The sequence below is a fragment of the Salmo trutta genome, chromosome 32 (genome assembly GCF_901001165.1).
Source record: "Salmo trutta chromosome 32, fSalTru1.1, whole genome shotgun sequence".
Lineage (NCBI taxonomy): Eukaryota > Metazoa > Chordata > Actinopteri > Salmoniformes > Salmonidae > Salmo > Salmo trutta.
This window is the reverse complement of record NC_042988.1, coordinates 38,832,738-38,847,053: the sequence shown is the minus strand read 5'-3', so window position 1 is coordinate 38,847,053 and position 14,316 is coordinate 38,832,738. Positions and strand designations below refer to the sequence as shown.

At 38.3% G+C, this 14,316-nt stretch overlaps 1 protein-coding gene and 1 pseudogene across 1 annotated transcript; both read left to right on the top strand.

Annotated features, from left to right (window-relative positions):
* The first annotated feature begins 5,151 nt into the window (after positions 1 to 5,151).
* Positions 5,152 to 8,118, top strand: LOC115171871 (immunoglobulin lambda-1 light chain). Its single transcript, XM_029729055.1, has 4 exons — positions 5,152 to 5,262; positions 5,359 to 5,686; positions 6,387 to 6,418; positions 7,373 to 8,118. The coding sequence occupies exons 1-4, from the start codon at positions 5,223 to 5,225 to the stop codon at positions 7,702 to 7,704; spliced, it is 732 nt and encodes a 243-aa protein (XP_029584915.1). The 5' UTR covers positions 5,152 to 5,222; the 3' UTR covers positions 7,705 to 8,118.
* Positions 8,119 to 9,388: 1,270 nt separating this feature from the next.
* On the top strand, positions 9,389 to 12,900 carry LOC115171873 (immunoglobulin lambda-1 light chain-like; annotated as a pseudogene).
* The last annotated feature ends 1,416 nt before the right edge of the window (positions 12,901 to 14,316 follow it).

Genomic DNA, 14,316 nt, shown 5'->3' with positions numbered 1-14,316 from the left:
TATTTAAGATGATGAGGAAGGCACTTTTAAAGAATGACCAGGCATCCTCTACTGACGGGATCAGGTCAACATCCTTCCAGGGTACCCGGGCCAGGTCGATTAGAAAGGCCTGCTCGCTGAAGTGTTTTAGGGAGCGTTTGACAGTGATAAGGGGTGGTCGTTTGACCACAGACCCATTACGGATGCAGACAATGAGGCAGTGATTGCTGAGATCTTGGTTGAAAACAGCAGAGGTGTATTTAGAGGGCAAGTTGGTTAGGATAATATCTATGAGGGTGGCCATGTTTACAGATTTGGGGTTATACCTGGTGGGTTCATTGATAATTTGTGTGAGATTGAGGGCATGAACCTTAGATTGTAGGATGGCCGGGGTGTTAAGCATGTCCCAGTTTAGGTCACCTAGCAGCACGAGCTCTGAAGATAGATGGGGGGCAATCAGTTCACATATGGTGTCCAGAGCACAGCTGGGGGCCGAGGGTGGTCTATAGCAGGCGCCAACGGTGAGAGACTTGTTTCTGGAGAGGTGGATTTATAAAGTAGTAGCTCGAATTGTTTGGGTACAGGCCTGGATAGTAAGACAGAGCTCTGCAGGCTATCTCTGCAGTAGATTGCAACACGGCCCCCTTTGGCAATTCTATCTTGTTGGAAAATGTTATAGTTAGGGATGGAAATTTCAGTGGTTTTGGTGGTCTTCCTAAGCCAGGATTCAAACACGGCTAGGACATCCGGTTTGGCAGAGTGTGCTAAAGCAGTGAATAAAACAAACTTAGGGAGGAGGCTTCTAATGTTAACATGCATGAAACCAAGGCTTTCTCCCCCAGGACACACCTGCTTCCCCTCATCCTCCCCTCCCCTGTCCTTATTTATAGCTTCATGTAAATAAGATGAGGTGGGGGGGGGGGTGCCCAGAGATCTGAAACTGAGAATACGTCCCAAATGGCACTTTATACCCTTTGCAGTGCACTACTTTTGACAAGGGCCCCATAAAGGACAATGGTCTCTGGTAAAAAGTAGTGCACTGTATTGGCTTCCCCAGGCACTTCATATACCTGCTCTGGGAGGGGGGGGGGGGAGACTGAGATACTCAATGTTCTAGACCTGCTCTAAGGGGGGACTGAGTTACTCATTGTTCTACTATACCGCTGACCTCTGTGGTGAACGATTAAATATAACCATCATGGTTTATATAATAGAGGAGGGTAGAGGATATGTAGTGATTAATATAAACATCATGGATTATATAATGGAGGAGGGTAGATGATATGTAGTGATTAATATAAACATCATGGATTATATAATGGAGGAGGGTAGAGGATATGTAGTGATTAATATAAACATCATGGATTATATAATGGAGGGTAGATGATATGTAGTGATTAATGTAAACATCATGGATTATATAATGGAGGGTAGATGATATGTAGTGATTAATATAAACATCATGGATTATATAATGGAGGAGGGTAGATGATATGTAGTGATTAATATAAACACCATGGATTATATAATGGAGGAGGGTAGAGGATATGTGGTGAACGATTAAATATAACCATCATGGTTTATATAATGGAGGAGGGTAGAGGATATGTAGTGATTAATATAAACATCATGAATTATATAATGGAGGGTAGATGATATGTGGTGATTAATATAAACATCATGGTTTATATAATGGAGGAGGGTAGATGATATGTAGTGATTAATATAAACACCATGGATTATATAATGGAGGAGGGTAGAGGATATGTGGTGAACGATTAAATATAACCATCATGGTTTATATAATGGAGGAGGGTAGAGGATATGTAGTGATTAATATAAACATCATGGATTATATAATGGAGGAGGGTAGAGGATATGTGGTGATTAATATAAACATCATGGATTATATAATGGAGGAGGGTAGAGGATATTTAGTGATTAATATAAACATCATGGATTATATAATGGAGGAGGGTAGAGGATATGTACTGATTAATATAAACATCATGGATTATATAATGGAGAGTAGAGGATATTTACTGATTAATATAAACATCATGGATTATATAATGGAGGAGGGTAGAGGATATGTAGTTATTAATATAAACATCATGGATTATATAATGGAGGAGGGTAGAGGATATGTACTGATTAATATAAACATCATGGATTATATAATGGAGGGTAGAGGATATGTAGTTATTAATATAAACATCATGGATTATATAATGGAGGAGGGTAGAGGATATGTACTGATTAATATAAACATCATGGATTATATAATGGAGGAGGGTAGAGGATATGTGGTGATTAATATAAACATCATGGATTATATAATGGAGGAGGGTAGAGGATATGTGGTGATTAATATAAACATCATGGATTATATAATGGAGGAGGGTAGAGGATGTGTAGTGATTAATATAAACATCATGGATTATATAATGGAGGAGGGTAGAGGATATGTGGTGATTAATATAAACATCATGGATTATATAATGGAGGAGGGTAGAGGATATGTGGTGATTAATATAAACATCATGGATTATATAATGGAGGAGGGTAGAGGATATGTGGTGATTAATATAAACATCATGGATTATATAATGGAGGAGGGTAGAGGATATGTAGTGATTAATATAAACACCATGGATTATATAATGGAGGAGGGTAGAGGATATGTAGTGATTAATATAAACATCATGGATTATATAATGGAGGGTAGAGGATATGTAGTGATTAATATAAACATCATGGTTTATATAATGGAGGAGGGTAGAGGATATGTAGTTATTAATATAAACATCATGGATTATATAATGGAGGAGGGTAGAGGATATGTAGTGATTAATATAAACATCATGGATTATATAATGGAGGGTAGAGGATATGTAGTGATTAATATAAACATCATGGATTATATAATGGAGGAGGGTAGAGGATATGTGGTGATTAATATAAACATCATGGATTATATAATGGAGGAGGGTAGAGGATATGTGGTGATTAATATAAACATCATGGATTATATAATGGAGGAGGGTAGAGGATATGTGGTGATTAATATAAACATCATGGATTATATAATGGAGGAGGGTAGAGGATATGTGGTGATTAATATAAACATCATGGATTATATAATGGAGGAGGGTAGAGGATATGTGGTGATTAATATAAACATCATGGATTATATAATGGAGGAGGGTAGAGGATATGTGGTGATTAATATAAACACCATGGATTATATAATGGAGGAGGGTAGAGGATATGTAGTGATTAATATAAACATCATGGATTATATAATGGAGGGTAGAGGATATGTAGTGATTAATATAAACATCATGGATTATATAATGGAGGAGGGTAGAGGATATGTGGTGATTAATATAAACATCATGGATTATATAATGGAGGAGGGTAGAGGATATGTGGTGATTAATATAAACACCATGGATTATATAATGGAGGAGGGTAGAGGATATGTAGTGATTAATATAAACATCATGGATTATATAATGGAGGGTAGAGGATATGTAGTGATTAATATAAACATCATGGATTATATAATGGAGGAGGGTAGAGGATATGTAGTTATTAATATAAACATCATGGATTATATAATGGAGGAGGGTAGAGGATATGTACTGATTAATATAAACATCATGGATTATATAATGGAGGGTAGAGGATATGTGGTGATTAATATAAACATCATGGATTATATAATGGAGGAGGGTAGAGGATATGTACTGATTAATATAAACATCATGGGTTATATAATGGAGGAGGGTAGAGGATATGTGGTGATTAATATAAACATCATGGATTATATAATGGAGGAGGGTAGAAGATATGTAGTGATTAATATAAACATCATGGATTATATAATGGAGGAGGGTAGAGGATATGTGGTGATTAATATAAACATCATGGATTATATAATGGAGGAGGGTAGAGGATATGTGGTGATTAATATAAACATCATGGATTATATAATGGAGGAGGGTAGAGGATATGTGGTGATTAATATAAACATCATGGATTATATAATGGAGGAGGGTAGAGGATATGTGGTGATTAATATAAACATCATGGATTATATAATGGAGGAGGGTAGAGGATATGTGGTGATTAATATAAACATCATGGATTATATAATGGAGGAGGGTAGAGGATATGTGGTGATTAATATAAACATCATGGATTATATAATGGAGGAGGGTAGAGGATATGTGGTGATTAATATAAACATCATGGATTATATAATGGAGGAGGGTAGAGGATATGTGGTGATTAATATAAACATCATGGATTATATAATGGAGGAGGGTAGAGGATATGTGGTGATTAATATAAACATCATGGATTATATAATGGAGGAGGGTAGAGGATATGTAGTGATTAATATAAACATCATGGATTATATAATGGAGGGTAGAGGATATGTGGTGATTAATATAAACATCATGGATTATATAATGGAGGGTAGAGGATATGTGGTGATTAATATAAACATCATGGATTATATAATGGAGGAGGGTAGAGGATATGTGGTGATTAATATAAACACCATGGATTATATAATGGAGGAGGGTAGAGGATATGTGGTGATTAATATAAACGTCATGGATTATATAATTGAGGAAATAAACATCATGGATTATATAATTGAGGAAATAAACATCATGGATTATATAATTGAGGAAATAAACATCATGGATTATATAATTGAGGAAATAAACATCATGGATTATATAATTGAGGAAATAAACATCATGGATTATATAATTGAGGAAATAAACATCATGGGTTATATAATGGAGCTGTGATGAGGGTAGGGGTAGAGGATGGTGCAGTCAAAAGCAGAACAAATATATTTGAGTTAGTTTTTCATACTGCCCCTTTGCTTAAATAGTTGGGACACATTTAAAGTGACTTGTAGGTCAGTGTGCTTAGATTAAAGACCAATCATTATAATAGTATTATTAGATCTGTGGAAGTCTGTTAACCCCCAGACACGTCAATCAACTATGAGAGTAGTTGGTAATAGGTTAATTGCAGAGGCCCCTCCCTCTGGTCCTGCATGGCTTGGTGATAGGTTAACTGTAGAGGCCCCTCCCTCTGCTCCTCCCTGTCTGTCTCCTTATAGGTGAGTTCTGCAGCCTCTCCTCTCCTCACACTCCAACCCTGCTCATCTCTCAGCTGGACAGTAAGGGCCGTTCACATCACACACTGACAACATGCTGGGGACACTCTGCACTCTCATCACTGCTCTAACATGTAAGGAGTCTGACTTCCTGGAGATTTTACTTCCTGTTTTATTAATAATGAGTCTGTATGTTTCTCTTTACTACATGTCGTCTTCTTATTTCCCAGGTGTCAGTGGTGTGACTGTGGTGACACAGAAGCCTCCTGTTGTGACAGTGAGGAAAGGAGACACGGCCACTATGGACTGTAACCTGGGGACTGTTGATAATAGTGCTCATTGGTATAAACAGGTTCCAGGAGGAGTTCCTCAGTATGTTTTACAGTGGTACTACTATAATTGGACCTCTGTAATATATGGTTCTGGTTTCTCCTCTCCTAAATTCACATCTAATCATCAGTCTATATCAGATTATAGTTTGATTATTAATAATACGGACCAGGAAGACTCAGCAGTGTATTACTGTAAGACAAATGACTACTCTGTTGACGAGTGGGCTTCACAGTGATATACACTATGACAAAAACCTCCTCACCAAATACACTCACTTCCGCAGATGGGCAGAGGGTTGAACTCTAAGAAACAGCAGTTGATCAGTGATTATTATAACAATATATACATGTCACAATGGGTGATCTGGAAATGGAAGAACCATCTATCCCTACATGTCAACAAGGTTATAAGACGATTGTGAAAAGAGATTTAGCCATTCTTGATGTAATCCTCATCATCATATCATCATCATCATCAAGTCAACACTGCATCATATGGATATTGCTTTAACTGATGGATTCAAAAGGACCAGACACCAACAGCAGAATATGATGCTATTCTATATACTGTTACTTCATAGAGAGAAACTCTAGAAAAGCCTGAGATGTTTCTAGAGAGAGTGAAGCTCTGTCTGAATGGGATGTTTCAGTTCTGTCCTCTCAGTAGAGAGAGTGAACCTGTCTGAATGGGATGTTTCAGTTCTGTCCTCTCAGTAGAGAGAGTGAAGCTCTGTCTGAATGGGATGTTTCAGTTCCTGTCCTCTCAGTAGAGAGAGTGAAGCTCTGTCTGAATGGGATGTTTCAGTTCCTGTCCTCTCAGTAGTGAGAGTGAAGCTCTGTCTGAATGGGATGTTTCAGTTCTGTCCTCTCAGTAGAGAGTGAGGAGGTTTTTGTACGGCTGTGTATACAAACTGAATCACTGTGGTATTCGGACCAGGAACCAAGCTCATTGTTACTGGTAAGTTCCCTTCTAATGTTTTAATCTACAGAATATGTTATGTTTCTACTGTACTGTTGGTCAGATATATATATATATATATTTTTTTTAATGTTTATTTAATAAAATGTCATTTATATTCACTGATTTAATATTTTTCACCTGCTTTAATCTTGTCTCGTATGTTGTTTGTAAATTATTTATGAAACAGTTTGATGACGGTGTGAAGGTCTCTGGTTGGTCAGCTCTGTTCATGTTTAATCATGAATATCTTGTGTTTCTGTTGTCTATATAACTCAATGTAAAAGAGATATTTCATCTCAAAGTCTTTTATCATGAATATCTTGTGTTTCTGTTGTCTATATAACTCAATGTAAAGGAGATATTTCATCTCAAAGTGTTTTATCATGAATATCTTGTGTTTCTGTTGTCTATATAACTCAATGTAAAGGAGATATTTCATCTCAAAGTGTTTTATCATGAATATCTTGTGTTTCTGTTGTCTATATAACTCAATGTAAAGGAGATATTTCATCTCAAAGTGTTTAATCATGAATATCTTGCGTTTCTGTTGTCTATATAAATCAATGTAAAGGAGATATTTCATCTCCAGAAATGTTATCCAGCTCAATTTCTTAGAAAAATATATATATTTTTTATCCCATTTGCTTGTGAATTATTTGTATTTTATATTTAAAATGTCCACATTGTGTTCAGCTTTTAGCATTTTAGTGTTCCAGAACTGTGATGTAATATTATAAGTAATGTTTCCAGAAATTGCTCTGTCTCTCATTTTAACACCTTAACACCATATGATTCCTTCTATCAATATCATTGTAAACATCATGAAGAGCAGTTCTCTATTTAATTGATCTTAATGCAGGGTGTATTGGTAATGATACCCACATGTACTGAAATCTAAACTGTTATCAATTCTGTTTTCTTCCCATCCCATCCGTTGACTACTTTCTACAGATGGAGATCTGGCTACACCTGCTGTGACCCTGTTCCCTCCATCCACTGAAGACCTCAAGTCCAGCAGAGCAACACTGGTGTGTCTGGCTAGTAACTTGTCTCAGAGGTCCAAGGGGTTAGCAGATGTCAGCTGGATGTCTAGCGGTGAATCAGTGACAGAAGATGTTTCTACCAGCCCTGCTGAGCAGCAACCAGACAAAACCTTCAAGATCAGCAGCTATCTGACCATTCAGACTGCAGAGTGGGACAAGGATGTGGTGTTCACATGTAAAGTGTCGTTGGGGTCAACATTCTCTGAGAAAGAGATCAGAAAGACTAGTTGTAGTCTGTAAATCAATAGTTTCAGACAATCAATACAACTGGTAGTTTGTTATAGCTTCAGAATGAGTGCAGCTGTTATTTTGTGAGAACTTTTAAGTGATGTTTTGATCTTTGCTTTGCTGTTAAATATAGAAGTTAAAATCCAAACAACATGGATGATATTGGGCTGAAGTCTGAATGCAGCAGTGAATAGTATGACAATAACCAATGTAATGTCAAATAGTTGTTGAGGGTTGTTTCTCATGACAAGTTACTATTGATGCATTCACTGTACTAGTTCTCTAAAATATAACATCTGAAACACTGTCATGATGAGTAGACCTCTCTACTATTGTGAAATGAGTTGAATTACTAATGATTAATAGAGGAATAGTTAGAGCTTTGCTGTATTGTGGATATTCAATAAAGAGCATTATAAAGAACAAGTGTTTGTATTTGATCATGTTGATGAGCATCAGTGATAGCAGCACTAAATGAGTGTGACTCTTGGGAATGACTGTTTAAATTCAACCAAGACAGAGGAGCCCAGAATCCTTACCAGGTTCATTATCATAAGAAGGATTGTGACCAACCAGAGATGACCTAACAGTTGACTGTAGCCTTACATTGGATGCAAGAATGACAGGTCAATGTTTAGAGAGTTTGAAGCTGCCATTATTACATGGTTTAAACTGTTCTCTAGTATTAACATTAGATGTTGGACTCAGTATCATTTCAGCATTATTAATAACAACTGTATATGTCTGGCCTTCACTTAATTCATGACTAAGTAAACAACAGGAACTGCTGTCTGTAGACCACTGGTTTCAGTCCCACCCAAAGACCAGCTGATGGTTTCATGTCTACTATTTCTAGTTATCAGAGTCATTCACCAGGGACGTGTTCTAGTTCTGACACTGAGTTACAGGAAGTTATGTGTTGTTCCCTTTCTCCCCCAGAACACACCTGCTTCCCCTCCTCCTCCTCCTCCCCTCCTCCTCCCCTCCTCCTCCTCCTCCTCCCCTCCTCCTCCCCTCCTCCTCCTCCTCCCCTCCTCCTCCTCCTCCTCCCCTCCTCCTCCTCCTCCTCCCCTCCTCCTCCTCTCCTTATTTATAGCTTCATGTAAATGAAGAGGTTCTTCTATCTCCTCTCAGAGCTGTGTGGGGGGAGAGGACTGAAACTGAGACTATGTCCCTAATTGCACTCTATTCCCTTTACAGTGCACTACTTTTGACAAAGGCTCATTGGGCTCTGGTCAACAGTAGTGCACTATAAACGGAGTAGGGAGACATTTGGGACTCAAATTGAGTACCTCATCATTATGTTGTCCCTATGTAGAACTAGTATAGGATATTAAACTCCAGTTATGGTTTGATGGAGGTAGGAGATTAGATACCTCATCATTATGTTGGTCCTGTGTCGAACTAGTATAGGATATTAAACTCCAGTTATGGTTTGATGGAGGTAGGAGATTAGATACCTCATCATTATGTTGGTCCTGTGTAGAACTAGTATAGGATATTAAACACCAGTCATGGTTTGATGGAGGTAGAATATGAGTCCGTGATGAAGACAGGGCCTCATGTAGAGCAATGAGAGTAGCTGGTGATTGGTTAACTGCAAAGTCCCCTCCCTCTGGCCCCACCTGGCTTGGAGATAGGTTAACTGCAGAGTCCCCTCCCTCTGTTCCTCCCTGTCTGTCTGCTTATAGGTGGGTCCTGCAGCCTCTCCTCTCCTCACACTCCAACCCTGCTCATCTCTCAGCTGGACAGTAAGGGCCGTTCACACCACAGACTGACAACATGCTGGGGACACTCTGTACTTTCCTCACTTCTCTAACATGTATGTTTTCATTAACGTTTATATTTTACCTTTGAATCATAGTTTTTATATTTACATATATATGTCTCATGGTGATTGTGTTGTGTCAACAGGTGTTCATGGTGTAATAGTGTTGACCCAGAAGCCCTCTGTTCAGACCAAGACCACAGGAGAGGAGGTCACTATGGACTGTAACATTGGCAGATTTGATGGAAACTATGTCCATTGGTACAAACAGGTTCCTGGTGGGGTTCCTCAGTATGTTCTGAGCTGAATCTCCGGTGACAGTTCTTCTGAATATTATGGCCCAGGTTTCCCCTCTAGTCAGTTCAACTCTGAATCCACCTCAGACTTAGATTATCAGTTGATCATTAGACAGGTAGAGGCAGGAGACTCAGCAGTGTATTACTGTCAGAGATATGATGATTCTGCTGAAGCGTTCATATCACAGTGATTTACACCATGACAAAAACCTCTGACTGCAACACTTCTCCTATTTGACTAAAAGAGGGACAAGCCTTTAATCAGATGTGTCAGTTCAAGTGAATCAGTGATTATTGATTACAATGAGATAAAGGATCATTCAAAGACATGGCTGAACATCATCATCATCACCATCACCATCATCATCAAGTCAACACTGCATCATATGGATATTGCTTTAACTGATGGATTGAAAAGGACCAGACACCAACAGCAGAATATGATGCTATACTATATACTGGTACTGCATAGAGAGAAACTCTAGAAGAGCCTGAGATGTTTGTAGAGAGAGTGAAGCTCTGTCTGAATGGGATGTTTCAGTTCCTGTCCTCTCAGTAGAGAGAGTGAAGCTCTGTCTGAATGGGATTTCAGTTCCTGTCCTCTCAGTAGAGAGAGTGAAGCTCTGTCTGAATGGGATGTTTCAGTTCCTGTCCTCTCAGTAGAGAGAGTGAAGCTCTGTCTGAATGGGATGTTTCAGTTCCTGTCCTCTCAGTAGAGAGAGTGAAGCTCTGTCTGAATGGGATTTCAGTTCCTGTCCTCTCAGTAGAGAGAGTGAAGCTCTGTCTGAATGGGATGTTTCAGTTCCTGTCCTCTCAGTAGAGAGAGTGAAGCTCTGTCTGAATGGGATATTTCAGTTCCTGTCCTCTCAGTAGAGAGAGTGAAGCTCTGTCTGAATGGGATGTTTCAGTTCTTGTCCTCTCAGTAGAGAGAGTGAAGCTGTCTGAATGGGATGTTTCAGCTCCTGTCCTCTCAGTAGAGAGAGTGAAGCTGTCTGAATGGGATGTTTCAGTTCCTGTCCTCTCAGTAGAGAGAGTGAAGCTCTGTCTGAATGGGATGTTTCAGTTCCTGTCCTCTCAGTAGAGAGAGTGAACCTGTCTTAATGGGATGTTTCAGTTCCTGTCCTCTCAGTAGAGAGAGTGAAGCTCTGTCTGAATGGGATGTTTCAGTTCCTGTCCTCTCAGCAGAGAGAGTGAAGCTCTGTCTGAATGGGATGTTTCAGTTCCTGTCCTCTCAGCAGAGAGAGTGAAGCTCTGTCTGAATGGGATGTTTCAGTTCCTGTCCTCTCAGTAAAGAGAGTGAAGCTCTGTCTGAATGGGATGTTTCAGTTCCTGTCCTCTCAGTAGAGAGAGTGAAGCTCTGTCTGAATGGGATGTTTCAGTTCCTGTCCTCTCAGTAAAGAGAGTGAAGCTGTCTGAATGGGATGTTTCAGTTCCTGTCCTCTCAGTAGAGAGAGTGAAGCTGTCTGAATGGGATGTTTCAGTTCCTGTCCTCTCAGTAAAGAGAGTGAACCTGTCTGAATGGGATGTTTCAGTTCCTGTCCTCTCAGTAGAGAGAGTGAAGCTCTGTCTGAATGGGATGTTTCAGTTCCTGTCCTCTCAGTAGAGAGAGTGAGGAGGTTTTTGTACGGCTGTGTATACAAACTGAATCACTGTGGTATTCGGACAAGGAACCAAGCTCATTGTCAGTGGTGAGTACCCTTTCTTTTAACCTTATATTTTTTAATTCAAGGTTTTTTTGTAATACATAATAGTTAATATAATTAAATATTTAACATTATATTCTTATTTCATATTTATTTAGTGTAAATAACCTACTTTGTGGACTGATTATTAAGTGTCATGGACACATTGTGACATCTTCGTATCCTACAGTATATCTGTAGTTGTTGATTTCACATTTAAACTTTAAAAAATGTATTGCACTATTTGACCATGTAGGTTACTGCTGTCACTTGACAACACTACTCATTTATAATGTCTCATACAATAATAATCTATTTACTCAGTGGTAGATTTGAATGTGAATGCTACATCAAGTTGTATCAACCTTTAAAATGTTGGTCCTACGTTATATTAAATAATGATAAACCATGTATATGGTAGTTACACACAATGTTGCTATATGATTCATTACATTGCAGGCTACTACATTACAGTTCTCTGTTTGCTGGTTGACTTGAAGTAGGATATATGTTTGATTGTATCCCTCATTTAGCAAATCTGACTACTTGATTATGGTTAAACTTAGAGATCTGAACTCATTATCCACTTGCACAGAAATCTGCTTTACCTCTGAAAAGTCACATATGGCGAGTTACTTAGAAAGTTTCAAAATAAGACCAGGTACAAACAGAGATTTGTGAGTAACATGTAACAATAGAATTACATGGTTTTAGTGCCTTTTCATTTTTTGAGGCCAAAATGTTAATTGTTTGTAGTCTTTGAGAAAACGTAATATTTTTTATTCTACAGTATCATGCACACAACCCTGTTTCATTCTACTAACATATCAAATAATTTTGTGTAATATTTATTCTGCTCATTCCATTGGTCCAGACTCTACCCTCCCTCCACCTGTCTTGACCATCCTCCCTCCGTCCAGCGATGAGTTGAAGTCCAGCAAAGTCACCCTGGTGTGTCTGGCCAGTCAGATGGCCATGGGCTACGCCGATGTCAGCTGGACCGCTGGCGGGAATCCGGTCACCGGCAACATCGCGACCAGTGGCCCGGTGCCGCAAGCCGACAAGACGTTCTAACTCAGCAGCTGTCTGACCGTTGACACGTCAGAATGGAACCAGGACAAAGTGTTCTCATGTAAAGTCACCGCGGGCTCCAAGTTGTCTGAGAAAGGCATCAAGAAGTCTGAATGCAGCACTGAATAGTTTGAGAACAACCATTGTAATGTCAATTTGATATTCTACATCACTTATCAAGTTATTGTATATGCATTAGATGGTTTACCTGCATATATATATACATTATGTTCCATTAAAGAGAGAAATATCCACTAATACTGATATCGTAGGATATATAATAAGTATACTTTTTATATTTGAAATTGGTTGCTTTGCAGATGTATAATAGAGGAATAGTTAGAGCTTTGCTGTATTGTGGATATTCAATAAAGAGCATTCTAAAGAACAAGTGTTTGTATTAGATCATGTTGATGAGCATCAGTGATAGCAGCACTAAATGAGTGGGAATTTAACTGAACTCAAATAGAGCAGCCTGCTCTCTGACTTTAGTCCAGCTGCAGAAATTGTTGATCCAGATATCCAGGATGTAGGGCAGGTTTACTGTAATGTTAATGAATAACCAGAGATGGACCAGAGGTTTAGTTTAAATTAGAACTTCACATTGTTGAGAACCTTCATTAGTGTGATATGATTGTTTTATAAACTGGGTTGTTCGAGCCCTGAATGCTGATTGTCTGACAGCCGTGGTATACTGTATCAGACCGCATACCAAAACATTTATTTGTACTGCTTTAATTACGTTGGTAACCAGTTTATAATCACATTAAGGCACCTCGGGGGTTTGTGGTATATGGCCAATATACTACGGCTAAGGGCTGTATCCAGGCACTCCACGTTGCGTCGTGCTTTAGAACAGCCCTTAGCCGTGGTATATTGTCCATATACCACACCCCCTCAGGACCTTACTGCTTAATTATAAGATAATTATGAAAGTACCTATTTCATTATTATCCATATCTATCTAAAGAAAACTGTTGATTTGTAAAGAAAGCATGTGATTGGGGATCACATTATTTCCTGTACAATATTTGCTTGTACTATTTCACTGTATGATGAATTAAAACAACAGTACAATAACATGATATATTCAATATATTCATAGTTTATAGTTACAATATTCAATAGTGTTATAAACTTGCATCTTTCTACGATGTACAATACCATTTTAGTCATTCATATTTTTGCCAGCAGGTGGAAGGAGAAGAGAGAAACATATTGTTATATGCTTCCACCTTGTGTCTCAAAGAGATGTTTTTCAACAGTATATACTGAGTGCACAAATCACTAGAAACATCTGCTCTTTACATGACAGACTGACCAGGTGAATCCAGGTGAAAGCTATGATCTCTTATTGATGTCACTTGTTAAATCCACTTCAATCAGTGTAGATGAAGGGGAGGAGACAGGTTAAATATGGATTTTCAAGCCTTGAGATCATTGAGGCATGGATTGTTCATGAGTATATTTGCCAGCAGGGAGAAAGAGGAAAGAGTTGTATTTCAACAGTATATTTGTAAAGTAGTCCTGTAGTACCTTACTCTGTATTTTCAGTATTTACTAGGGGTGAAACGGTATGTGTATTCGTATTGAACCGTTCGGTACAGGGTCCACGGTGCACGGGGTTGGGTACGCACTGTGAACCGAACAATACATTAATCATATATTATAGCTAGGAATATATATATATTTATATTTTTCATAGTAAAAAATATATTATTGCATAAACCAAGGGCGTATAAATTAATGTCGGAAAAATACCCACATAGCAACAAAGTTGTCTTTAAAACAAAAAGTTATTTTGTCT